The sequence below is a fragment of the Gallus gallus genome, chromosome 17 (assembly GCF_016699485.2).
Source record: "Gallus gallus isolate bGalGal1 chromosome 17, bGalGal1.mat.broiler.GRCg7b, whole genome shotgun sequence".
NCBI lineage: Eukaryota > Metazoa > Chordata > Aves > Galliformes > Phasianidae > Gallus > Gallus gallus.
In genome coordinates, this window is record NC_052548.1 from 9,620,800 (window position 1) to 9,647,485 (window position 26,686).

At 40.3% G+C, this 26,686-nt stretch overlaps 2 protein-coding genes across 21 annotated transcripts in view; one reads left to right on the top strand and one right to left on the bottom strand.

Annotated features, from left to right (window-relative positions):
* Positions 1-5,864, top strand: part of CRB2 (crumbs 2, cell polarity complex component) — a 66,064-nt gene extending 60,200 nt beyond the window's left edge. For 2 of the 5 annotated variants that reach the window (XM_015279573.4, XM_004946009.5), the window contains one exon: positions 1,440-5,864. In XM_015279573.4, coding sequence (XP_015135059.1) covers positions 1,440-1,667 — 228 coding nt within the window. In that variant the 3' untranslated portion in view covers positions 1,668-5,864. The remainder of the gene's footprint in view (positions 1-1,439) is intronic. The other 3 variants (XR_005840395.2, XR_003070956.3, XM_004946010.5) reach the window with 3 other exon arrangements.
* A 2,494-nt stretch (positions 5,865-8,358) lies between these two features.
* The window catches only part of DENND1A (DENN domain containing 1A), a 177,198-nt gene continuing 158,870 nt past the window's right edge, over positions 8,359-26,686 (bottom strand). For 5 of the 16 annotated variants that reach the window (NM_001396590.1, NM_001396589.1, NM_001396588.1 and 2 more), the window contains 3 exons: positions 21,281-21,369; positions 12,249-12,504; positions 8,359-11,596 (listed from right to left, as the gene is read on the bottom strand). In NM_001396590.1, coding sequence (NP_001383519.1) covers positions 10,274-11,596; positions 12,249-12,504; positions 21,281-21,369 — 1,668 coding nt within the window. In that variant the 3' untranslated portion in view covers positions 8,359-10,273. Of the gene's footprint in view, positions 11,597-12,248; positions 12,505-14,155; positions 14,285-21,280; positions 21,370-25,814; positions 25,875-26,686 lie in introns of all 16 variants that reach the window. The other 11 variants (XM_040649134.2, XM_025141323.3, XM_025141321.3 and 8 more) reach the window with 5 other exon arrangements.

Genomic DNA, 26,686 nt, shown 5'->3' on the forward strand with positions numbered 1-26,686 from the left:
GGTAGTCTGGGAATAGTCCTTCTATAGTGTAATGCTCTGTGACATGGGCATAGACTGGCATCCAAAAGCAGTAAATATTTGAGCTTGGATTCTTGGCAGATAGTATTTTTAACAAAGAGAAATATTTCCTGTTTTTAGGCTTATTGTTAAAGGTTTCTTTTAATGATAAAATTCCACATTTAAAAAAAATGCTTTGTTGTTGCCATTCCCTGTCACCTTAATTCCACCAATATCAAGAAAGGCATTTGACTGTTTCTCCACTCTGTACTTGGGCCTTTTATCTTCTCCATCTCCCATCCACATACTGACTTGACATCTCCCTTCCTGCTGCAAGCTGTCTTCAAGTCTGTTTCACTGTTTCACATTTTTACATAGTGTGGACATTAAAGTATGTCTTTCTAACTTAAAAGTTTTGAGCTCAACATTCAGAGTTTATATTATTTAAAATCTTTTGCACTCAAATGTCATAAAGGTCATCAAGGTGGCTGTGCCTGTCCTTGTTTTTGTAACTACTGACTGAATGCTCTACATTGCCATCAGGGGCATTACTGAACTTTTTTTAATAGCACTCCCCTGCTCATGGAAATTGTAGTGTTACTGAAAAATTCACGTTAGTCTGCTTTAACTTTATAGTTTTAATTTTTTGAACTGCTAGTTAGATCATACTGGTGACACCACCAGTCTGGCAACAGTAAAGAGGCTCCTTAAGATTCCCACTTTGATTTGAATCTTAAGGGGCTGTCCTGCTGTGAAAAACCATATAGAAAGAAGAGAAGAGGGTGTGTGATATTATTTGAAGAGTTTCAGCTAATCTAATGCTGTCTGAAGTGTTGGGCAGACTCTTTAACACACAGCCATTTGTTATACTTAGAACAGCAGTAGTTATGTCATTAGTAAGCTGTGTGCAATGGGCAGCTTTTCTTTGTAGCAATTGTGTAGCTCCAAGATTAGTCTCATAAACTGCAGTTAGTTTTGCTGTCCCCATGCCAGCCAGGATTTACTACATTAGGTAGCAAACTTTTCTTTGCTGTGGTCATTCTGAACGTGTGCCCACTTGACTGACTGAACTGTTCCATCAGTAAATCTGTGTTTATAATTCTGTCCTAACTGTAACTGGCAGCTTTGGTGAAGTTGGAGAATATTACTGATGAGTGTCACCACTTAGGAATTAGAGGAAAATTTCAGAAGCTGTTGGTAATTTTCTTTATATCAGAAGTAACCCATTAATTTTTTATTTTTTATTTTTGCTGAGAGATTAAAGAATGAACATAAGCATTCTCTGCGCAGATGCCCTCAAGCCCTGTACCTGTCCTTTTCCATTAGGGCACAGATCATCTGCCTTTTTTCTTTTTTTCCCTCCTATTCTGACCATTTTGAGCTGTTGGACAGGTTATTGTAACCACTGGAGTTTCATTGTTTCTCCATAATTTCTTTTACAGAAAGGGACTCCAGGTGCTTTCTTCCCCTCCCCACTAATTGAAGTAGCTGTCCCTGTAGCCTGTGGCTCTTTACTGCTGCTCAGTATTGGTCTCATATTCATGATTCTCACTGCAAGGAAGAGGCGCCAATCAGAGGGAACCTACAGCCCAAGTCAGCAAGAAGTGGCAGGAGCTCGGCTGGAGATGGACAGTGTCCTAAAGGTGCCACCTGAAGAGCGGTTAATATAGACACTGCCCTGGCAAGGAGACACACCTGCAAGGTCTGCTTTGACCTTGATCTTTTTCCAGCACTTGCAGCAGCAGATCCACTCTTATCACAGTTTCTTTAAGGCATGGTATTGAAGACCTGGACTTAAAAGTACAAGGCAGTCTGTATATGTGGTGGCGGTTCCAGCTGGTTTCATTTTATTGAGTCAGCTGCACACCACCGGCTCACAGTGAGCCTCTTTACTTCCTTCTTTCCTGCCCCATGGGCTGTCCTATATTTTTATCTCAGTAGAAGCTGTTGAAGTGCACCAGCTTTGAAGTTCCTCTGGCTTCATTACACTTTTCACGTAGCAATGGCATATTTAAATCTGCTTTAAAAGGTAGGGTTAAATTAGGCACTAACTTACAGATAAAGATCTGTATGTACTTGTAAGAAGAACTGGATAGAGAGTATTTATGACTGGTTTATATATACAGTTGTATTTTTGTCAACAACTTAATGTACTCAAAGCTTTTTCAGCTCAGATGTATGAGGTTTTCAAATCTGTTCTCAAAAAGCAATTTTCAACAGCAGCAGCAGCAGCTGTGACCTCCTGCCCTGTGATGGACACAGTGTGTCCATTACAGGGAATTGTCACAAATTACTGAAATCATTGGTTTATGAAGTAATGTTAGACATTCCCATGGGTACCACACAACACAGGTACAGTTGGAGCTTTGCAGGTTTGTGAACCAGTGCTGGAGGTACCTGCAGTGTCAGCTGCCGAATACTGAAGTTAGGCCTCGCACAGGGGAAGTGGTGAGCAGGAAAAGTCACCAGACTACTTCTGTATTACGTGGACTTGTAGGGGACTGTGGTTCCCAGCCAGTGAAAGGGGGGAAGTTCCAGTCAAGCACTGCTGTTGTCACTCTGATGGTAGATTAGAGAGAGGTTACGGAGACTGGGATGAGGGATCTGAAATGCAGCCTGTCCCCATGGAAGCTCTCAGTAACACCCTCTTCTACCACAGCAGCCTCTGTGGGCACACCTTAGCAACTCCTCCGTTGTGGGAGCAGCTGGGGCTGCGGGGACTGCCCTTCTCCTTGCAGTTGGTGCAGCCACGGTGATCGCCATGAAGAGGAGGCGAGCAACTCAGGGAAGATACAGTCCAAGCCGGCAAGAAAAGGATGGTGCTCGAGTGGAATTGTGGAATGTAATCAAGCTGCCACCAACAGAGAGGCTGATATAAGAGCTAGGGTCACAAGTCATCCTTTAACAATCATGGAACTGCTGCAGTATTTCTGTCTTAGGTCTTGAAATGTGTTGCTTTTTTTTTTTTTTTGTAGGACAGGTCTGTTCTGCTTTAAGCTCCTTCACAGGACACAGGTAACTGCCTTCTGATAACTTGGTAATATTCAACTGCTTGAAAGAGCTTGGTTAAGTTATTACAGCTCATTCCATAAAAGCTTTGTAGAAAATTGGTCTGTGAGCAAGGACAGTGAAGCCCAGGGAGGAAAAAAAAAACATCTTGGAGGGGCTGCTGGAGGAGAATTAAGTGGTAGCAGTGGCACAGCAGTGCTGTGGCACAGCAGAGAGAGGGTATTTTTAGAACCACTAACAGAATGCAGTACTGCAGGTCAGTAAGAGAGGTGGTAGGGCCAAGTGATGCTGCCAGCCTTACTGACTGCCTCTGTCCCACAGTCATCCAAAGGTTCATACTGCAGTAACTGTCACTGCCTTGCAGTCAATATAAACTGCACCATGCAGGTAAGTAAGGGTGAGGAACAACCCACAGTATTAAGAACTTCTTTCAAAAAAACACGTGCCTGTGCTCCCTCTGTAAATCTAAGGCCGGTGACTGACTGATGGAATATAATTCCCAGAGGTGCTGCTGTCCTTCTGTAATGGGACCAGAGTTAAGTACCACTATGCTCTAGTAGATGCTAAAATCTTCCTAAGATTAGACTAAAACATAGGAATACGTTAAGTGCCTTTTTAAGACGAGTGACCGGTTACAGAATTACCTTTTGTGAAATCAGAATGTTTATACGCATAAAACCTGATCACTTCTGTGATCACACTTGACAACAGCACTGAAGTGAGCCTGCTGGACTTTTTCCCTGTCTGTTCCTACCTGTAGTACCTGCCATCCACATAGAGCAGACTGTATTGAGTCCAGAGCTGGCATTGCATAGCATGACCACACAACAGTGGTTAGTAAGAGATTCAATATTTAAACATTAGATGATGCTTGTGGGAAGAGGGGCAAGGGAGTTGTTTCAAGACCTGTACCCTTGTGGACAGCCAGGTTTGGGCTCATCGATACAGAAGAGTGGAATTTAAATAAATAATATATTGAACTTTAATATGAAACTATTTTTTGGGTTGTAGCAGAGCATTCATTTTCTACTTTTGCTATAAAAAGGGATATTAATTTTGAGGCTTTACTTCCTTTGTTACTGTTTTAGCTGACGAATGCGCTATTTTTTTCCTCTAGCATAATGTGGTAAGGCCTACAGAAAGAACTACAGCAGAGCAGGCCAAATAAGGTCTCAAATCAGCAGGCTTTCAGGATAATTACTACAAATATCAGTGAGAAATATTTAGAAAATAGTGACTGCTTTTTTATCTCCAAAATACCATTAATAAGCAGCGTGTGAATCTGCACACCATACCTAATTGCCACTGGAAGAGAATGCTCTCCCATTACACTCTTTTTGCTCGCAGATTATTATTTTTTTTCAAACTGTAGTTGTTAATTTCTTCTGTAATTCTAAGCAAAGGGAAGGGACAAAACTACTGATCAGGTCTGTCCAATTAAGAACACGTCTTCTGCACGTGTGAAACTGTTGATGTAAGGTGAAGAATGAAAATTTTGAAAAAATAGAAAAGAAACATTCGAATGTGAGACTTAATATTTCATATGTAAGGTCACTTTTCTTCTAATACTTAGGAAAAGTCGAAAGAGTGTGTGGTGATCCCACCCTGGCTGTGGTTTGGGAAGGAGCTGGAGAGTCTGGGGGGCTTGTTGTCACTATGATTTATTTATTAGCAATGCTGCTGTTACTTTTAACATGTGTATTTTCCAGATGCTACTTAAAAGGGTCTAATATACTTCTAGAATAGAGACAGTTACACTGTCCAGTCACCTTGCTACAGGGGAAATAGCTAAGCTGCACACCTTAAGAAAACAGTGAGTGCAATTTTCCCCAGCAGCATTTGGGCAACAGGAGATAAACAAATGAAGCAGGCAGTGCTTTCCTGGGAGAGCAGGTCTGAAGGGGAAGAACTCACCGCAGAGCTGGTTACTGTGTCTCTAGGGAAACAAAAATGCAGGCCTGGTCCGAGATTTGCCTGTCTTAAGCTAAGGGTGGATTTATCTCCTGGGGAGAAAGGACTCACACCCCACAGTCATATCAGTGGGCTGAGGCAGAGAGCCCCCATGTCCTGCCACAGTCCTCCTGCCTCATCTTTAATTGCAAAGGTAGGTGTGGTTTTTCTTCATCCCATAAAGCTACAGCAAGATTAAAATATGCTTTTGGTTTCCCCCCAAACAGACCTGATTAACCTCCTAGTCAGTGCCGGGAGATGAGAATTACTGCTACTTTTTAGGTCTGCTCTATTCTTTTGTGTTAAAATTGTAGAAAAACGAAAGCAGCAAAAAGATATGAATGAATAAATTTTACTCTAACCTGTATTATTTGAGAAGAAAAACCAAATTGTGTTGTAAGAACTGACTATTACTAAGCTACTGAAATATCTTGAAAGGCTGTAAGTAGCTGCACATCCCCCAACAGCAGACACCTAAAACTCAGCGAGCTGCAAGCAGTGAATCTGTCTGCATCTCCTGCTGTTCCTGGGGTAGTCAGCAGGAAGGCTGCTCATTGCTTTACAGGATTAGTAGAGCAGATGTTTATATTTCAAGCACCCAAAGCCAGTACTAGGAAAAGTGTAAAAATGCTTCATCAGTGTCTCAAGCATTTCTGCAAAATAATTTATGAAAGCTTTTTTTTTTTCCAATAATGAACTTAACTTTTTTTTTATATTTAATTTTTGAATATATTTTTTCACAAAACTGGATTTGCTGTAGTTCATTGTTGTGGTCCTGATTTCTTTTCTAATTGTAAACTTTATAATTTGTAAAAAAAAAAAAAAAAAAGAAAAGAAAAAAGAAAAAGAAAAAAATGATTTAGAATGTCCATCAAAGTAAGTTTGCAATAAAAATATGTATAAAAACAGACCTAGTTACCATGATCTGTGATTACTTTTTGGCAAATCATTACTTGATTTCTAGTTTGCTGATTTTGGTCTGGTAACAGAGTTTGCACAGCCACAAGCTTCAGTGCTGCATTAAGTTTCTCATTATTATTATTATTTCTGTCACACACCGTAACTCTAAACAGCAAGTTTGACAGCAGCCAGTAAAGTCCTATTGCAGAAATACAGAAGGGCGCTACTGAGACCTGTTGCATTCTCTGTTAACTTATACTGCAGTATGTGCTACTACGCACTGTGTACTGGCTAAGCACATCCAGCAGTGGTACTATTCACCTGTACAGTTATGAAAGACACAAAATCAGCCTGTTTAGAGCCCTGACATACCTAATAGCCTAAGTCAAGCCAGATTTCTGCAGCAGCAAAAACTCCCTCCTGGAGAAATGGGGGACAGAACTCTCCCCAGAAGGGAAAAAACTAGAGAAGAGCACACTTCAGTCTTTACAACAACATCTGACCCAATGTGGCTGGAGAGATTCTGCCCACAGCCAGGACTAAATGTCAAAGGAAGTTCACATTTAAGCATGTAGAACATTTTCTCTGTAAAAAGACTTCACACATCAATCCTACCTCTATGAGTTCGAAGACCTCTTCTGTAATCCCCATCTGCAGGGCCCGAAGCAGAAGTTGGAGGTGGGGCCAGCTGGGCTCTTGATCTGCCTGCCATCATCCAGTGCGTCACAGCGATGGGTGCTGAGATGTGCTGTGTAAGGACCAGGGGCTCAGGCTGTGCTGCTGTCAGTAATGGCAGAGCAGAGGTACAGCTGCACCCTACACCGCTTACCGCTTTTCTTGGGAACTTCACTCTGCAGTGCACGTGGCCGGTGGCAGTGCCACAGGAGCTGCTGGTGGCAGCCCTGCTCCAGCTGCAGGAGAGCTGTTAATGGACAGAGCTCAGAGTGAGCAACCTAAACTGGAGCAACTGGAAAGGAGGCTAGAATGTGAAAATAAATGACTATAACTGAAACGGCTGCACAGACTGCTTGGTACTGTAAGTATCCCTATGCAGTGAAACACCCAGAGCCACCGAGGTACACCTGACATGACTAAACTGCACATCCAGTTTGCTTCCATGTAACAGCAACGCATCAGCATCATGGGGTGTAACAACCACTTTGGCACTGAGGTAACTGCTTCAATAAACACAACCAGGTGAGCCTGAAACCAAAGACAGATAATCAAAATGCTTGCTACAGAGCAATGGGCCAAAACAAAATGGATTTACGTTATAAAAGATGTGAAAAAAAATCGGTGCATGTTCCTAAGAAGACAATTCTCAGTCTTTCTTTCTGAGAAAATACACTCAGTTTCTGGCAACTTAAGCAAACATTCCACAGAAAATTAACTAACTGTAGGCATATGCCCTTGCTTCAGTTTTATGCATCCAGTAAAAGAGTGGTGAGATTACATAAAGCCCCTACTCTGCCAAAATGTTTAACTCTCTTCAAGCAGTTAATTTTACAGCACTACACAATGAATCACGTGCTCACGTTTGTTTTATGATGCCAATCCACTGCGCCATTTGAAAACATGGGCACAGGATTATCACAGAGCTGAGCGTGGTGGAACCAGGCAGTTCCTGGGGTGCAAATTCATCTCCTACATTGCCACAAACTTCTGCAGTTCCCAAAGAACAGTGGCAGACCAGAGCAGCTCTTATCATCACTGGTTCACAGTGCAGAGATTTTAAAAAAATCCATCTGTTAACCTGCAGCAGTCACAAGCAGAGTGAAGCACATTTTTCCAAACCTGGATGTTGTAAGAAGCAGCAGCTAACAGGCTCTGTGTTCACAACTGAGCAATTAAATCTGCCAGTGTTGGAAAAAGAGCTTTGGTCATAAAGCCCACAGGGTAAGCATATAAAAAGCACAAAACACATTAAAAAATTACAAATAAACTACCATAAATCCTGTCGTGCAAATGGACACAGTTTGGGAAACGTTCAGCCATCAGTTACTTACACACTGTTCTGAAGGCAGCACGTCACACATTCCTATATAACAAAAGATACGCTGCTGCACACACTGCCTTCTGCAGTGTCACTGAACCAACCATTCCTATGATTGGGTAAAGGGCTGTTACTTTTCCCTAAAAAATGGCAGTCCGTTGTTACTGACAGACTCTAACCACCTCCTAAACAGAAAGGAAATGGAGCAGATGTCAGTCTCCCGTTTGAGTTTTTCACACGCATGTAAAAAGCAGAAAAAATGCAGGCAGCACAGACCATTCACTGCAGGTGAGAAAAAAATCAGTGTGTGGCAAGAAAAAGAAGGGGAAAAAAACCACAAAACCAGACATGAAATTCAAATGGCACATCATCTGCAGAACTACCTGGAGCTTGTATGTATCCGTCACAAGTGAGGGGTTTTTTTCGTCTAACTCACACTAAAGGAAATCTGCAAATTCCAGACTGGATGCATATATAATGTTTGTATAAAACGAAATAGAGCTATTGTCTTAGACTTTAAATATTTTACTATGCAATACTAAAACCATCTGTCTTCCAACACAAAAAGAAAATACAAATTCAACTGAATGGCTTGTAAGAGTAACAGTGCTTTACAGAAATATTAATGCAACACTATGGTCTTTCTCAAACCGTTTGCATTTCAGATATTAGGAGTATTTTTCTTTTGTATCGCACAGACTCAAACGCATAGACAGCCATTTTCATACACTAGAGTAAGAAAACCTCCAAGATTATATGAATAAAATAGATACATTGGAAATAATTCAGATAAAGCTTACAAGAATTTCCCCGTGTTCAAAACGATTTCCTTTATCAAAGGCTTAATGGTGATGTGATTACCTCGATGGAGCAATGTTTTAAATGTGACTGCCCAAATACAAAACAAATCCCGAAAAAGCACCACTTAAATAAAACAGAAATGATCACTGCAAAGACAGCAGGTTTTAAAGGAGTTGCTAAGATTAAGATGAGATTTCTTGAGAATACTATTGCACAGATAGGTGTCTTAGAAAATCAGAACGAACGTACCCTTTAACCTTTTCATTACATTTTTGTACTTTGTGACCTCACAGTCCTTTTCATGGTCCAGTTAGCATCTCGTTATACCAGCAAACGGTTCTCATCAAAAGCAGGATAACGATTGTGATTTTTAAGACAGGCTGAAGGAGTGGAGAGCCTTGCAGACCAGAATGAAATCCCACTGCTTCAAGGTAGCAGTTAGCACTTCTGAAGTCCAGCAGTGACAGGCAGCTGCCAGGGATTGGCCTTCCAGCATTACATTACTTACTCAGCTCCACTTGAGTATGATTTCTGTCTGTACAGACAAGCACTGCAGCTTTCATCTCGCTGCACTTGGGCCATCTTGTCAGAACACTGGCATTTAACTTGAACTCATGAGCCACGGACTTTTATACTCCATTTTTTCTCTCTTTTTTTTTTTTTTAAATAATCAAGACATTGTTACATCTCATTCATATACTGCCATCTGTAATGTATATATAATATTAACATACACATATGTAAGAACTAGGATACTCTTTATGGACTCTATTTTCTGATATATTTAACAAAAAAAAAAAAAATCAAACAACAACAACAACAAAGTAAAAAACCAAACACAAACAAACAAAATCAATTGCTGGTGTTTCCAGTTTCCCAACAGGGATGCAGGACCAAACCCTGAGCAACTGCTCTGTGCTATGGTTTTGTTGTAACGAAGAACAATGACAATTCTACACCAGAGGTCCCTATTACCTCTCAGTGTCAGTGCACTGGGGGAGGGAAATGAAAAATTTGCAACAAAAGTTCACCCAATAGTATGACCTAAATGAATGTCTGACAGGACAAACTTGGAACCTAATGGATTATTAACTCAGTACAGCCCATAAGTCCGGGTTTGTTTGCTGCACTCCACACAGGAAAGCAAAATATTATAGCTATGTACGCAACACAGGAAAAACTGAGCTGAACACCATTCAGACAGGCAGCAAGAAAACACTAGTATGGCGTGCTACATCATGCTGCTGGCTGCGCTAAGGGCTGAAAATACATGGAGTAAATTCTGCTTCAGTAGTATTGTCTGAAAAGCTATGTGTGGAAAACCAAGCCAAATCAAACCCAAACCCAACCACCATCATGCTTTGATCAGTGCGAGAGTCATGGGTGTGTTTAGAGGCAGAAAGTGAGGAAACAGTTGCAGAGATCGGGACAACATGGGAATTCCCCAGCAAAACAAATTCTGGGCAAAAAGCAGTCATGTGAATTGTGGCATGGCAATGGTCCTGCAGCCATAAAAGAAATACTTGGTTGTATGCTGGCTCAAAAAAACAAACAAACAAACAAACAAAAAAAAAACCCACTCTCTGTCAATTCCAAAAGGAGATCAAAAGGCCATTGGGAACATTACTCAAAGGTTTCCCATTGCCTTCTGAGCTGTTCAACCTTACCTGGTGTGGATGACACGTCTTGCTTAGTCTTTTTTAACAAATCTTCAAATGGATCTTTTGTCTCCTCAGATTTTGAGGACAGTAACACTGACTCTAAGCCCTTAGCTGGCCTGGAAGGGATCAAAGGGGGTTCATTAGACAGAAGAGCTAGTGCTTGTTTGGTATCTACCTTGGAACTGGACTTGCCCACCTGTAACGTTCTGGTTTTAGAAGGACCACTTAAACACGCTGGCTGTAGAGAGCTCGCTGGAGAAGGGCTGTGGCTCTGCAGCAGTAAGGAGCTAGCTGGTGACATCGCTGGAGCCTGGCTGAACAAGTTAGGCATGGACAATGTTGAAATGTTTGGTTGAGGTCTGTGTGGTGGATAGAAACTAGAATTAGGTGTTATGAAGCTAGAACTATAAGCATGACCCAAGGTGGGGGTGAAAGAGCCCCTCGGAGGCCTAACAAGAGACACTGAAAGGGGTCCTGGCACTGTTTGTGTAAATGGATTAGGAGATGCCTGTAAAAAAGGTGGCAGTGCTGGGGAAGGATAACTGAGTGACTGGACAAATGGTGCAGCTGGAGGAGTCACAAAGTCACTTGCCACTGCTGCAAAGCCAGCTCCAGAAGGTGGAGTGGCTGAGCTCTGCAGGCTGCAGGAACCTTGCTGGGGGCCACTGCTTTGCCAGTTGGCTGTTTTTAATGGATCCAGCAGATTCAGAAGGTAGTCACTTTCATTACCTGTATTATCTGTCTTCACCTTGACAGGTTGAAGCATCTCTGCAGTGCTGGTAGCACTGGACAAAAGCTGAGATGAACAAGGAGAATAATTTACAGACTGCTGGCCTTCAGGTTCTAAGGACAACCTAGCAACTCCTAAGGGCTCTGGGATAAGATCTGAAACCAACTGGCTACATCCTGTAGTGTGAGTGCTGAGAATTTCTGTTGGCCCAGTTGGTGTCTGATGCTTGGAAGCCCTGGGTGCTGGCGGTGGTGGCACTATCCCCAGTTCAGGAGTCTTTCTTCCCTGTGGCCTAGGAATGGTGATGTTTCCTTGAGCAGTAGGATTTGAGTCATCCTTTTCTGCAGGAGCCAGAATGCTGTCTCTGCTCCGGGGTCTCCTTGTGATTGGCGGTACATTACCAAGTGCAGTCAGAGGCCTTTCTGGAGAGCTTTGTGAGTACTTGGTAGGAATAGCCATATCATCATGACCCATATTCCACAGCTTGTTGTAAGGGTGAGACAGCTTCATTGGTGGCACAATCCTGTTCCTCTCAGACCCAGCAAGATCCATTCTCTGCAAGAAAACAGTGTTTGCTTTCACTGATCTCCTCTTAGCATGGATCAGCCTGAAGACAGACTGCTCAGCTACAAGTGGACAAAGATCTGTCCACAGTGTGAACACTGAAAAGAGAGGGACATTTGCATATAGCCTAGAAGGACAGGCAGGAAAGCAGAAGTCTGCAGTTTTAATTACAGCTCTGCCTCTAATAAGGTGTTCAGCTGTGATATATTGTGGCATCTGTTGTTAGCCAAGTAAGGAGCATCTATATCTAGGGTACAAAAGTGAAAAAACTTGAATTGTTGTACAGCAAAAGCTGTCGAATGGAATATCTGGATGTAACACTAAAATATCATTTTAAGGTAGAAATGACATCCTTTTCTTTCCTGTCAGAGTTTGTCACTTTCTCAGCTGTATATATTCAGTGAAGTTCTTCAAAGAGTATTCTTCTTCAGCAATCTAGATTGTCCAACTGATGTTTTAATGAAAAAAGCCACTGTCTTACAACTGAGTCTCAGTTCAATAATTTCTTAATTCAGAAATGAACTTTGAAACATATGGACAAATGGATGCACCTACTCAATACTAAGTAAATATTATTCAAGGCATAACAGACAACCCTAGTTCTTTGCAAATTTCCCCAGGGCATATGGAATTCTGTCCAAACCTGGTAATCAAACGTGCATCGCTGATCTGTCTCTTCTTTTGGAGTCCGCAGGTCTTCCAGGCTTTTAGCCTGGCTGAGAGGCTGAGGCTGTGTTTCTACTTCTAAGTTAGGGAAAATGTCTTCAAGGAGGTTGATTTCTGTGGCGTTGCTCAAGAGAAGAGGGCTTGGAGGCAGAGGCTCTTTTGCCTTTTCTGGACTGACAGCCTCTTCTCCATCAGCACTATCAGATTCTTTCAGAGCCCGGTATGGCTGCGGCCTGCAAGACAGGAAAACAAAAATCATGCTGTAAATGACTGTCTTTCTCTTATTTTTGAAAACAACTATTTACCAAGGAGCTGGATGGCTTTACAAACTGTTTTTGGGTAGCAAAATGCAGCGTACAACATCTCATGAACAGCAGGCACGTGAGCAAAATGACTGAGGGCAGACACACAAAGATGAATTTGGCACTCAAGTTGTTTTCAGAAGGGAAAAAAATGGAAGATGGAAGTACGTGGAGGAAAGCTGTGGCGATGCAGTTACAGACAGACTGATAAGCCAAGTCTCCCAAAGCAGGAATAGCTGGATGCCAGCTCTCTGCTGTGACAGCCTGGCCCTTCCCACCCAGGCAGATGGCTGTTCCTGTGCTCAGGCCTCGCACACAGGAAGTCAGAGCAAGCACCCCAGAAAGTGCTCGTGTTCTGCAGCCACTTATGTTCTCAGTTTCAAGCTAACTCAGCACAAAACATAATTCAGTGTTTTCCTGCAATAATTGGGAACACTGTGCAGAATTCCAATGTTTGTACTGGTGTCATGTTATCAAGAAACAACACAATCCATTATGGAGACACCTATTTTACATTTACAGCCAAGGCCGAGTTAGCAAGCTGCTTTTCTTGTACGTACCTCAGCAAAAAGAAATGAACAACAGCAGATTTGCATATAGGTTCTGTGTACAGAGAACAGCAGCATAATGCACATCCAATTAATAACAAGAAGTGACATACATATCTGCAGTGATTGGCATTTGACTGGCAGTCAATTTTACCATGGCATTTAAACAAGGTTTCAATTAAAAGAAAATATTTGTGAGACCTCCAAAGCCAAGGATAATATGGAAGAACCCTCCTTTTCTTTCCGTATTTTATTATAATACATCCTTATCACGCAAATTTATAAAGTCCTTACTTCCTTCATCAACAAATAAGTAGTAGGCATTCAGCTAGCAACACAAGAATGTAGTAATGTAAGTACAAGACAGATAGATGACGGTACACGTCCTCAGGAAAATGGTGATCTTGCAAATCTTGATTGTATCTTTAATCTCTCACATTCTGCATGCTCATCCGGTAAGCATGAAATCACACTGCAAAAATACCGAATCACTGAAGAACCCTGCACACAAACCCAACAAACAGCTTGCTATTTCTTGTATAATTCTAGGTCAGGTTGTACTCGAAACCCTTGTAGGACCTCTGCATGGTGACTCCTCTGAGTCACTGAGGAGCTGGTACCTGAAGGAACACGCAAGTGGAACTGGAAAAAGCTGATAACTGCACTGAAATAAAGCTCACAGGACAATCCAAAAAGCACAGTTAGCACTGTATGAGGAAGAATGGCAGAAGGTTTGGACAGGAACACAAGCAGCACATTGGAACAGAGGGCAAGTGGAAGGAACCTCCTACAGCTCTCAACTAGAATGTAATGCAATAAACTGTGCATTACTGTATAGCGTTTCATGCAGAAGCATATTTTTGCATGCCTTTAAATATGAAAGCAAGCAGGAGAAATGCAGAACATTCATCAAGTGCTGTACAAAGATTGCAAGATTATTTCCAAAATTGCAAGTATAGGAGCAGGCACCCTGATCAATGCAAAAACCACTGTTTAAAGACTGAATTAATACAATGAAAGAATAAAGGATAGACCATTCAAAAGGAGCAGAGAAGAAAAAGTTTTCAGAGAAGCCAGATACAGGATCCTCTTCCTGCTGAAATTCATCATCAGAAGAGTCCTCAGAGAGGAAGACTGTATAGTGTCGCATAGGCTTTACAAGGCTGAGGGAAACAGGGAGAGAAAAGGAAGTTATCAAGTTGTCACATTGCAAGCTGCAGAGGAGTGAGAAAACCAAGTGATTCATAGGCTCTAAGTAATTTCTGAACGTGACTGACTGCCACTGCAAAGAGCTCTGCAGACATGTGTTGAGCTGTACTTTCTAGGCAGAAAATAAAACTCTTCTAAAAATGTCTAGGGTTATCTGGCTGGCTAGGTTGCTAAGACCTGCAATCAGATCCCTGTTGCAATAGAAGCCAATGCAAAAACCCACAATTCTGCCCACAACATTTTGTCAGTCACATATCACTGAGAATATCCCAGCTACTGGACTGATTCAAAACATACATCATGATTGACAACTGAGATGGGAGCTTAGTTTTGCTAATACTGAGGTCCACAATAAAGTTTGTTATTTCAATGTAAGCAGCATCAGGCTCATCGTGTGGAACAAAGGATAGGTCATGACTCTGTAAGCAATGTAGAACAACGGTAATATATCTCACAGCTATGTACATCACAGACAAGAAGAGAATACACTGCAGAAGTGGACCAAAAGCATAGGAAGAAAAGGAATTTGATTTGTTACCTTTACAGTACAGATACAGTTGCTCCTGTATTCATAATCAGCCTCCATTGTTTCTTAGTTCTTTGGTCTAATTGTTAAATAACTATGTACCTGTTCTGAGAAACAGTCCCAAACACTAGGTGAGAAAAAGAGAAGTTGGACACTGCAAGCGACAGCTCAAGAGGACCCAAACTGCCACCGTGAATAAATGTTATTCACAATCAGGTCAGAGCTAATTAATAAAAAGTCTAAAATAGCAGTGGCAGCAGATGCAGCTGATAGTGTTAAATCATAGTCTGTGGTACTCCAATTAAAGCTGTTGCATAGCTGTTCTTTTCCTCTCATGCTATAATAGGCATCCAGGGAAAGAGAGGGACCTGCCACTGCATTAGGAAAAAATTGCCTTTTCTTTAACTTTTTTTTTCTTCTTTTGCTAAAAGGGAGACTGCAACCCAAAGGCTTCAACTTGCATTAAAAAATCCATCGAAAACAGTTTTAGAAAGCAAAGATGCTTAAAGAGTATACAGATTTATATTAGAATATCTAGATTTTTTTTTGAACTTACATACACACACACAGCTTTTTCTCTTTGCAAAGTAAATTAACACTGAATATGATTCAAGCAAATTTAGAATTGTTTTCCAGAAATCAAGAGCAGTACTGAATGTCCACATCTCTCGTGTCAGGCTGTACACCTGGTGACAGCATACAACAGATCTCAGGTGCAGCTGCCCTCGCAGCACCGCCTCTGATACCTTTTGTTTGCCTTCAGACCACGCCAAATTCAAACATGTTGTGTGTGTGTGTGTGTGCATATGAGGAAAACTAGCTCTGAAGAGGTAAGATTTCTTTTGCTAATTCATCAGTTGCCCCTCAGTGCAGATCAGTGTAATACGAATACATTTATAGGAATATAATATGCACCATTTTTGTTGCTGTTGCAAGACTCGTGAAAGTGGGATCTCCTAATTAGAAAAAAGAAAGCACTTCAGCTTCAGTGTCAGTGTGCTCTGAAACAGATTTTGGCCAAAGATAAGGGATGAACAGTTTAAAATTGTCCAAGTTTAAATTTTTTATTAGCTTGAGGCAGTGGAATCCAAAAAAAGTACCTACTCCCTCATTAACCCAATTCGCCAACTCTCCTGCAGTCTGCCACCCACCACTTGCTAGGATTTCATACACAAAGAGCTGTCTCTGAAAGGCAGGTCACAGCAAGCCCAGCTACAAGGCAGGCGCTGCTGCAGCCTTAGAGGGAAGAAAGGATGTGTCCGTCACAGCTACAACCCTCATCATCTCCACATGACTGCACCAGCTCCTGCCTACCTAATCTCTTAGCTGAGTTACCATGCAGATGACTTGCTGATCTCTTTCTAATGTTTAGTTTAACATGTCTTCGGTTAGCACTAGCATATGACAGTACTGACAGCCGTGGCTGTTCCTTTTTAAATATCATGTCAGAAACACAGTGCAATAAAGCTGGGGATGCGCTCCATGGCTCTGCGTACCATTATGATAGTATGGGTTTCTTTTTTAATGAGGAAGATCTGCATCTCAGGAGCTTTTTTCATGTGTCAGGATGCATGGACAAATCAGCAGCACATCACACTGGCCAAAAATGAAATGCTGACAAATGTAGATATTTCAAATTTAATTGACACCTAAATGTACTTGAGATAGAAAAAATACATACTGAAAATGAGAGTACAGGATTTTGATTTGGGCATTAATAAGGAGAATTCTGTAATAATTTTAAAAGATAGTTCAGTTATGAAAAAAACAAATTTGTGTATTTTATCAACTGTTTTGCTTTTTCCTGATTACAGAGATGATGATACAATGGAGTAATGTTGGACTTGATGTCATTGTTCTCCTGAAAAGGGCTTCCCAAATTTGAGGAAGGATTTATTCTTTTAAAGAATAGCTGTGCCACCACTCCAGGGAATTAAGGAGTTTGTCCCTCTTAGACATTAAAACGGAAAGAATGAGGGTTTTGGACGCATTGGCTTTTTCTTGCGAGTATGAAATAAGAGATTTGGGACTGAGGGGATTAACCCGTAACTCTTCACTATGAACAAAGCACAGACCTGTCCCTGGAATTCCTTCCTGCATATTCTAAGCGCTCAGCACACCTGAATGTGAGCTAATAGAAACAGTAAAATATTTTATTTTTTAAAGTGACACTTTGCATACTGTGAACTTTCATAGAAGGAGAACAGTTCAAGAAAAATTAAAATATTAGCATAAAGCATATTTTTAAGTTCAAGTATTAAAAAAATTATATCATGAGTAATCCAATTAGATAACAAATAAGCTGTGATCACTATGAGCAGTAAGGGCAGGTAACTGTTTCAGAGTTTGACTCAACTTTCTATGCATTTTCTACAAAGTTGGAAAAAGGAACAAAAGATTTAAAGTGGGAACAAGCCGGATGACACCTCTGCCTGCTCTGACAGATCTAGATGCAAGATTCTACAAAGCCATCTCACATTTTCATCCTATTTCTCAATAATAAGTACACATTCACCAATTTCCCCTACAGATATCATAGCCGTCTCTCTTTACAAAGGCAAGATGCATACATTTGGTAGGTAGACAGCAGAAATAAGCACCAGAACTGTTTCTTGCAAAATATCCTACTGGAAAGGTGGGAGAGACAGAAAGGAATCTGGGAAGGCTCCCAAAGGTTCTTGCTTGGCCATGTACAGAGAGCACGACTGCTCTCAGTATGCATCTTCCCCCCTTGCTGTCCTTTTGCTGGGCCATCTGCATTCTTGGCACCACCTTTATTGAATGTAGCTTTTTATAAATCAATTTCCTCGTGGCAGAAGAATCAAAGCCATTGCAACCAGTCTATCTGCTACAGTCTACAGGATTGTCCTTTGGATTCCAGCCAACCTTGTTCAAATGAGTACTTATGGGTTTAGCTTCTTCCTAAGCAGAGACCCTTGCTTGAAGTGACGCCATAAAAAACCTTTACAGTACACAAATTCTGTGTGGCAGAGCTTCGAGAGCCTGGTTACAACAACTGGAAGTTAATGGGCTTTTTGAGCCTGTATCATTTAACACAGCCATCATGCTGACTTCACGCTAAATTCAGTGTAATAACCTACTATTGCACTGCAGCCTAATTTCATTCATATGATATAAGAGAAAACCATTAGCTTCTCTAAGTCCTACATGAGTTCTGGAAAGTCATAATGAACTGCTGCAGCACTGACATGGGTTTAGCCAGCCCAAGACCCTTTTGACATGCTGTTAATTGCGAGCCTGACCCTCTGATTTCCTATTTTAATTTCCTCCCACTCTGCATGCCCTAGATGCCAGCTCCTCAGTAAGCCAGTACTTAGAGAACAGATCCTAGAGCTCTCTGGAAGCCTATTCTATGCTTAATAGGAAATCTTGCTGTGGTGTAAAAGAGAGCTCTTGAAAAACTGCTTATCTGTTAAAAATGCAACACCTTATTTCAGTGAACAGCTAATTTGTGTTTAAGGAGATTTGTCCCACATGTTTAGTATTGCCTCTAATAGTAATCCTGTGTTTTCTGAGCTCTTGGGTTCTTCCTGCTATCTTATAACTTAATAATATATTTTTTAACAATACATTTTAGATTTAATGGCAATTTGGAGGTATCTTTGTACATCATAAATTTTGCTTTTTTATCTAATTGCAAAACAAAGCAAAAACACCATGTTTCTATTAAAACTGGAAGAAAATCACTGAAAATTGTGATGGGGGAAAAATAATTCTTCCACCAGCTCTTCTCAATGTGAAGGTTTAACAAGACCTCCCCCCCTCCTGCGTTTTAATTGAAGACTGGTTAGAAAATGAGCACATATATGCCCCAATAATATTATTTTGTGCAGATTTAAAACACTGACACCTATAACTTAAGATACAAATTCTCTAATATTGTAAGAAATGCATTAATAAATCTAACAGTTGAAAGGACATCTATGTGATGGTTTACTGTTCAGAGGCAACAGGCACCATCACAGAAGGAAAGGAGGCTGCACTGAAACAAGCTTACTTGTGATCTGTGCCACAGTGCCAGGACCCCGTCCCCAGCAGCCAGGAGCAGGATGCAAGTGCCAGTCTGAGTGGTGATCACACTGCCTGGGAAACGGCTCTGAAGCTTTCAGATGATCAATCAAGACCAAAAATGTAGTGCTACTTTTAAATATAAAAAAGACATTTCTCCCGGAGCAGATGCTTCTCCGCACAAGCAGATCCTACATACGAGCTCCTAATCATAACTGGCTAATAATTAGCTTTGGAACCAATGCAATTAAGCTAAATATTTTGGTTAAGTTCAGGTCAAGAAAAGCACTCTCTCAGTGCTGCCGCAGCTTTCACAAAATCTCCTCTGATCTGCAGTATGGGTACTTGAATGCTACCAAGCTACAACAGCAAAAATACAAATTGTAGTCTTTTCATTCATTACAGTATTATCCAAGAGGGAGAAAAATAAGGCAAGTTTTTTAAAGATAGAACTGGTGTTATAATTTTAGTTTAGAACAATAAATGAAAACTATTTTGTAAAGGGATAGAAAAAAATGTTTGTGGAAAATGTCATTATAATCTTTAATTGCTTTTTAAAAAATACATTTTGTATATTCAAAATATCATTTTGAGGTAAACAGTAAGGAAGAAGGTCGATAAGTGGTTCTTTCCCTATCTCAAATGCACTACAAGCCACTTACACGATCTTTCAGATATTTCTGCCATCACAACTAATTCAGGCTGGCTTGTGATTTTGCCAACTGCAGAAATTCGAAGTCTCATATACTACCTTCTGTGTTGAAGATCTCTATCTGTCAATGCCTTGAAGGTTGTATTTCTTCCACTTGTACGTCCCGAATCGTAGTTCTTGTCCTCCTGCCCTTCTAACTTGTTTTTATTAAAACTAACCACGCACATTACAGGATACCTGGTTGGCTGCGATATTCTACAGTTAACTGCCTGGAAGGAGTTTTGTACACATTTTTTTTGTCACCTGAAGCTGATGAAAGGAAAGGATGAAAACACATCAGTAGCTGCTGTGCCACTGAATTTGAACCAGAAAATACTGAAGCTGTGGCAGGCAAGGAAAAGACCAAGTCCTGGTAAAACACAGCAAGCGTCAGTGGTTCTAGGAACATTACTTGCTTTTCTTTCACATTGATAAGATGGAAAAATCTCTCAGTACTAAAATGATCATAGAGAAAAATACATCAGCTTTATAGCTACAGAGAACCATCATTATCTCTGGTAGATTACCACCAATAATTTCCACTCAAAAAAAATACAAAATGTGTGAAAACAGCTGAAATTAACAGCTATCAATTAAAATCAAGAAAAATAATATTTGTAATTTAGCATATTACTAGCATTAGCATAAATAATATACCCATCATTCATGCTTCTTTATTTTACTTCTGACACTGCCAGGAACTGAAAATAAATGTTATCACGAATTCACAATGGAATATCAAGCAGGTTCTGAATCGAAACATGCATAATACTTCATGAGAAACATACACAGTGATTAAATTGACTCAATTATCTTCCACCTGGTATACCAACCATGCAGTGAGTCATATTAAGTATTAAGGAAAAAACTTTTTTTTTTTAAATTCCAATGATTTTTTGTGCCGACAGCTACCACCCCGTAACCGCCCTTCAGCAGAATTTGCAATCTACTCCACAAGAGGGCAACCAAATTCCACTATAAAATGAACAAATGATGCTGTAGAATTTAAAGTTACCATTCATTTCTAGCCAAAAGTCAGAATTCCACTCCATTCTAAGATGACTGGAAAAAAAGCTCCAAGCATATAACTTGGAAGAGGGCTGTGGGAGGGGAAAAAAACCCATCCTCCAACTCTCCTCTCCTTATGAACAACGGTGCCAACAGTGGTATCCATGTGGGAAAAGGAGTGCTTAAAGAAATCAACCACTTTTCTTTTTATGGGATTTTCTTCTCTTCAGATACAGCAAATACCTTAGAATCTTGGGCATAAGCTAAAGCATTTCACTTTACTGAGAATAAAGCCACCACAGACTGGAACAAGCAATAAAATAAGCAAGCAATTCCAGGTAGCCATGACATATGCAATTTGTGCTGCAGTTAAGAGATGACTGACAAGGAAATCTCTGTGACAGTTCAGATCAGTGCAACCATCTTGTCACCCCGAGTCCAGTTCCAGTGTGATTTCCTGAAGCAAGAGCATACTGTCACAATGCTGGAGAGCTGGAAAGTGCTACTGCATGCTTTCTCACTCCTCCTCTAAAATGCTCTAAAAATTTAAAACTTCGGATTGTAGATCATTGTGGATTTGTAGTTGTTTTTTTCTTTTTTTTTTTCTTTTTTTTTCTTTTTTAACTTTGAATATACAGTCTGCTAACATCCACACAACTAAAGAGAAGCAGAGCAGTAGAGCTGCAAAGTACTTACTGTTCTGGACTGGAAATGGAAGTCCTTCTTGCTTCCACAGCAATGTTGCTCTTGGGTCTCTTAACAATATGAGGTCTTGGAGGACGAACCTATTACACATACACAGAGATACTTCATCAGATACTTCAAAAGCTGGTCACACAACAGACATAAATGGCAAAATATGCATAACTACCATTATCTTAAAGGTATCTTACATTCACAGTCAGTTTTAAACTTTTATGCTTCAACGACATTACAAATTCATTGGTTTGAATGTAAACTACAGTGTCCCACAATTTGTTAAAGGGCAAATACCCACATGGTTTGAGTTGCAAATGATACATATATGCTTGCTACTGACTATTAGCTAGTCAGTGAAAATTTGCTCAACTGTCCTGTTTAGTACAGGGTAATTTTCTGATAAAAAGGTTTCCTAAATGTAAGCTTCATCTAAAAGAGTGAGTTGACAGAGTGAAACTGGAAAAGCCTGCACTGCATGTAATACTGGAAATTGTTGTTCAGCTCTGACATCATAGTCCTTCTGCCCGCCTGTTCATAGGAAGCCAGATCCTCAAGTGAATAATTCTGTAAAAGTGAGCACTGAAAAAAATTGTACTTAAGAGTAAATATTATAAATGAAAAAATGCTGTTTTTCCTTAAAAATACGGTTCCTTCCAGTAACTGATCAGAAAACCTTCACAAACACATAATCATTGACATCACTGACTCAGAAACACTGAGTGATTGACATCACTGAGTTATACTAGTATATCTTTTGTTGTCTGCAATAACACTCAAAGGTTTTCTGTGGAAGGTGATGCTGCTGCCAGTTGAATTGCACATAACATCTCCATCATCTTCTGATGTTCAGAAGTCAAGCTGAATTTACCCACGTGAACTCCACAAGCAAACAAGCTAAACTTCAAGGAAAGGAATAAGCACACCTGATCACTAAATGAGCAAAATTTACACATGTGCCTACGTCTACTAATGAGTAATCCTGTTGGTGAATTTATTCCTCTGAGCCAAAATGCAGAAATGAACAATTGCAAGGTCAGGATATACAAACAACTTTCCAGGATTTTTTTGTTTTTTGTTTTTTTTTTCAAAGTACTACCCAACTTGGAATGGAGTCTGACTTGCTGGCTCCGCTGAACATTAACCAACAGGAATCTCCAAAGCCCTCAAGAAGGTAAGGAATACAACTCAACTTCTGCCCTCTTGGGCCTGTGATCCCTCTAATAGCCACAATATAAAAGGTGTTACAGGCCTACAATCCAAGTACTCCTTGGATGACTGATGAATTTGTTTGCAATGCCAGCATTGGTTGCGCCCCCATCTCTGGATTTTTCCGTTTTGTTTGTTTTCATTTGATTGGTTGGGTTTTGTTGTTGGTTTTTTTAAAACATTTTTAGGAACATTAGCTCAGATTCTTTTGCCAGGAAAAAGCCACTGAACTGTGGGCACTATTTCTGCGCTGCACAATGGTATGCAGAACTTAACAGCAAGATCATTGTATTGAATTTTCATTTCAAAGAAAAACGTGTAGAGCAGATATGATGAAGAAATCCAGAGATGTATTGCCACAATTTCTTAGGGAAAAGAGTTTATACAAAGGTCAGATGTTAAGGTCTTGAAGATCTGTCCCCACACAAGGCTGTTACTCTCTTCAATAAAGACAGCTTAAGAATGTGAATTTATGGAAGGATTAAGTTTGTGGCAACTTCAACTGAACTTGCAACGTGGTGAAACATGGGGAAAAGAACAACAGAGCTAATTAGACAAGCTGAGCTGTCAGAGTGCGGCTGAATGGCTCGGTGCCAACAAACAAAAGGAATGGGCTGGCAATCAGCAGGATCGATGAGGAATACTGCTTCATTAGGGCTGATAAAAACAGAGAGAGTGAGCAAGAGAAAGAGTGTGTGCAAGGGTGGGGGGGGAGAGAAACAAGAGGAACTGGGTGGGGGGGGAGAACAAGAAGGAGAAAAAGAGAGGAAGAAAGAAACTTGTTTAATTAAATTTAAGCTGAAAGATGGTGTGTAACACTGGCTTGTCATCATGCTGTGAACACTTTCACCTTTCGGTTGGTACCCTGGGGGAGCAATGGTGACGAGCAAAAGAGATGAGAATTTTGGATGGCTCCAGGGGGCCACCAGACCAGTAAAGCATAGGGTGACGTGCTAAGTAGGATTTAGAGTATTGTTCATGAGGGACTGCAGAGAAAAATCAGGAATCAAGCCAATTCCTTGCTGGATTTTTAGCCAAATAGGCAGGGTTAAATGCATATCAAATGCAACAGTAGGAAAGAAATCCATATACACGAGCACACAGCCCAGAGAATGAAGGTAAACATTCAGGACAGGGTTAAACATGCTTATTACTGTCCCTATCAACTTTAAGAATAATTATCATATGACAACTTTTTTTTTTTTTTTTTTTTTTGCTAATTGAATGAAGTTTCCAAACAGCTACTATTAATTCTAACAGATCTCTATTAATTACAAACAACCACCCTCTCACAATATCACTACAATTCATTTCCAAAACAACAGAATGTAAAGAACATATCTGTTCTGCTTCTTTAACCTCCTTTGGTTTGTGTTTTTGTTCTCACTATTAGTAATGACTCATACTGCAAGGACTAATTCCCACAGATTCCTTCTTGTAACAGATATAGCCTGCAAACACTAACAATTTCTCAGCAATTCTGGCATTATGTTGACTTGGTTGGAGGAGCAGAGAGAGCTGGCCTCTCATTCAGGCCTTCCTGTAAAAGGTTACCATGAATTACTTGCTGATACTCACCTCTGCAATATATGCCAAGACTACATGAGGGAAAAATCAGCCTGCACAAAATAATATTTACACACAAAAAATGTGTTTCATCTATTAAAAGCCAAATAACAGTTCAGAATAACAACAAATTTACATACATTTGGTACAAGCATAGTTTTGGTAACGATTATAATAATTTACATTTATCTTGAATTTCCTCTTGACAAATGAAGAATTTCTGTCCCACTTACTGACACAGCAAGATGAATGCAACAGGAGCTTTTATTACATTTCCAACCTTTTATCAATCACATTGGGAGCAAAGATAGTTGACATAAACACATCATAGCGAGGACTATTAATGCACTACAGTAAGATTAGACAGTCTTAGCAAGACTTTCATGTAATAAATTACTCAATCTGAACAATACTGTTCAGCAACCTCAGTACAGAGAAACTGCAATGAGCCCTATTGGGGCTTCCCCGGCCAAGCACAAAACAAGAGGACCAAGAAGCAGTATGGGAACCCCTTTGTACCACGGAAAATTTGTTCCCAGTGTAATGAATCTGGGAGGTCCTCCCATACAAATTATGTTTCAGAGAACACACACAAGCATAGTCAATGCTATATTTTAAACAGAGAAAACAGAAATCTTCAGTGCACGAATCCGTAACAATGACTGTTAAGCTGAACACCCAGAGTTAAAAAGAGGGAGGAAAAGAAAAACATGCTACTGAAATATAACATAGAAACATGCACCAAAGATCAAAAGTTCACACACACCCAAGTGCACTTGTTAACCAGTTGCCTGCTCATCCAAAACTGCACATTTTTAACAAGTTTTAGCAAGATTAGATTTGAAAACTTGCATCTCTCTTTTTCTTACACACTTTCCTGTGTAAGGAAGCAAGGAGTAAGGTCTTTTTGCTTTTTGGTGAAATTATATTCATAAAGCAAAAGTCCTGAACAGAAACAAGTATCTTTCAAGGCTGCTGCAAAAACAACATCCCTCTAAACTGATGTCACTTTCCTGTATGAATAAGTCACCGAAACAGACCCAGTATAGTCTCCATTCTCAGAGGCATCTGGCATAGTTAATATTTAACAATCAGCCTACAGTAGTGTTTTGAATGAAAAAGTGCTTAGATAAGGTATCCCATCCTAACACAGGAGTTACACTGAGAACAATTTCTGTGCAGTTTTTCTGAGGAAGACTCATTTCTTGTGGCCAACGTTTTTCATTCCAGGTAATTTTAAATGAACATGAAGTATATATGTACATCATCCATAATGTGGTACTAATATTTCACTGTCCAAATACAGACTTTGCTTTTTTATGTCTATTCACTCATCTATTCCACGGTGAAAAATGAAGTGTTTCAAATTAATTTAAAGCAGAACTTGTGGAATCTCTTCAGACTTCTGCTTCCTTTTGTATTTGAGTTTAGTGCAAGTCTTCAAAAACTCACTGGCTAAAAACTTATCCCAGCCTAGCAAGACTTTCTGTTCAAGAAATCACCACAAAAGTAAAACAAATATTGCAATAGCAGCATCAGTTACCTGCAGAACTGACTGAAAGCTGCAGAACTCGTCAAAGAAAAGCAGAATAAATGCAGGTCCCAGGGCTGTGCCGCAGCAGAGAAGAAGGGAGTTTAGGTGCATAATCCACACATTGCTTGTTTGACAATCCAACTACCAAGGTTTAGTAATACTACTAGGAGAGCAATTCAGGCAGTGTTAAGCTGTGGCAGTGAAACAAAACTCCCAGCTACTCACGGGCCTAGTTGAACGCTGTATCTTTGGAGGCGGTGGCCGAGGCGGACGGAGTCTTTGCTGCTGTATCAAAGTGGAAACTTAAGTCATAGGTAAATTAAATAGTCACCTACATGAAAACACCTCTTATTTTGTGGTAAATGCAGTTGGAGTGGATGACGTGATTTATCTAACTTCATACTCACCATACAACATGCAATTATTTTCAGAACAGATAATCTCATGACCTTCAATGTGCCGCATCAGAAAAGGAAGCTATAGCTACCCCCTTGACATCGGTAGTACAACCAATAGTCCATGTCAAATCATCCAAAATTCACCTGACACAACACAGATGCTTAAGCAGGATTCTAACCTACAGGTCCACATGTTCTACGGACAAATGAAAAGAATGATGCAAAGCAGGGTTTTCAAAATAGCTTACATTAAAATCCCAAGAGCTATTTTAGTGCTAGCAAAAACTTACACTCCAACGGCCTCAAACCAGCAAAGACATTTAAAAGCATGAGGGAAAACTGTAAGTCAGTTAAACCTTTCATAAACAGATGAGCACATGCTTAGAAACTGTAGTGGATCGAGGTTTAAATGAATTGCCTACAGCAAAAGTGTGCACTGTTATAGTAAAGAAAGCAAATTCCCGCATCACCAACAGTTCTAGTGAAGACAGGAGCAGTGCACTGAGGTGCTTATTTTGGTTTCTCACTTTTAAAATTAGCAGTTTGCCAACTTATTGCTTTGTAACTGTGCTGGAGCTATTCCAATTGAGCTGCTTTTGAATGAGCCAGCAGCATGACTCTCCTCACACAGATGGTATCTTAAGGTATGCTCTGTTAGACAAGGAACCCACTGATAATTAATGAGATTCTAAATAAAAT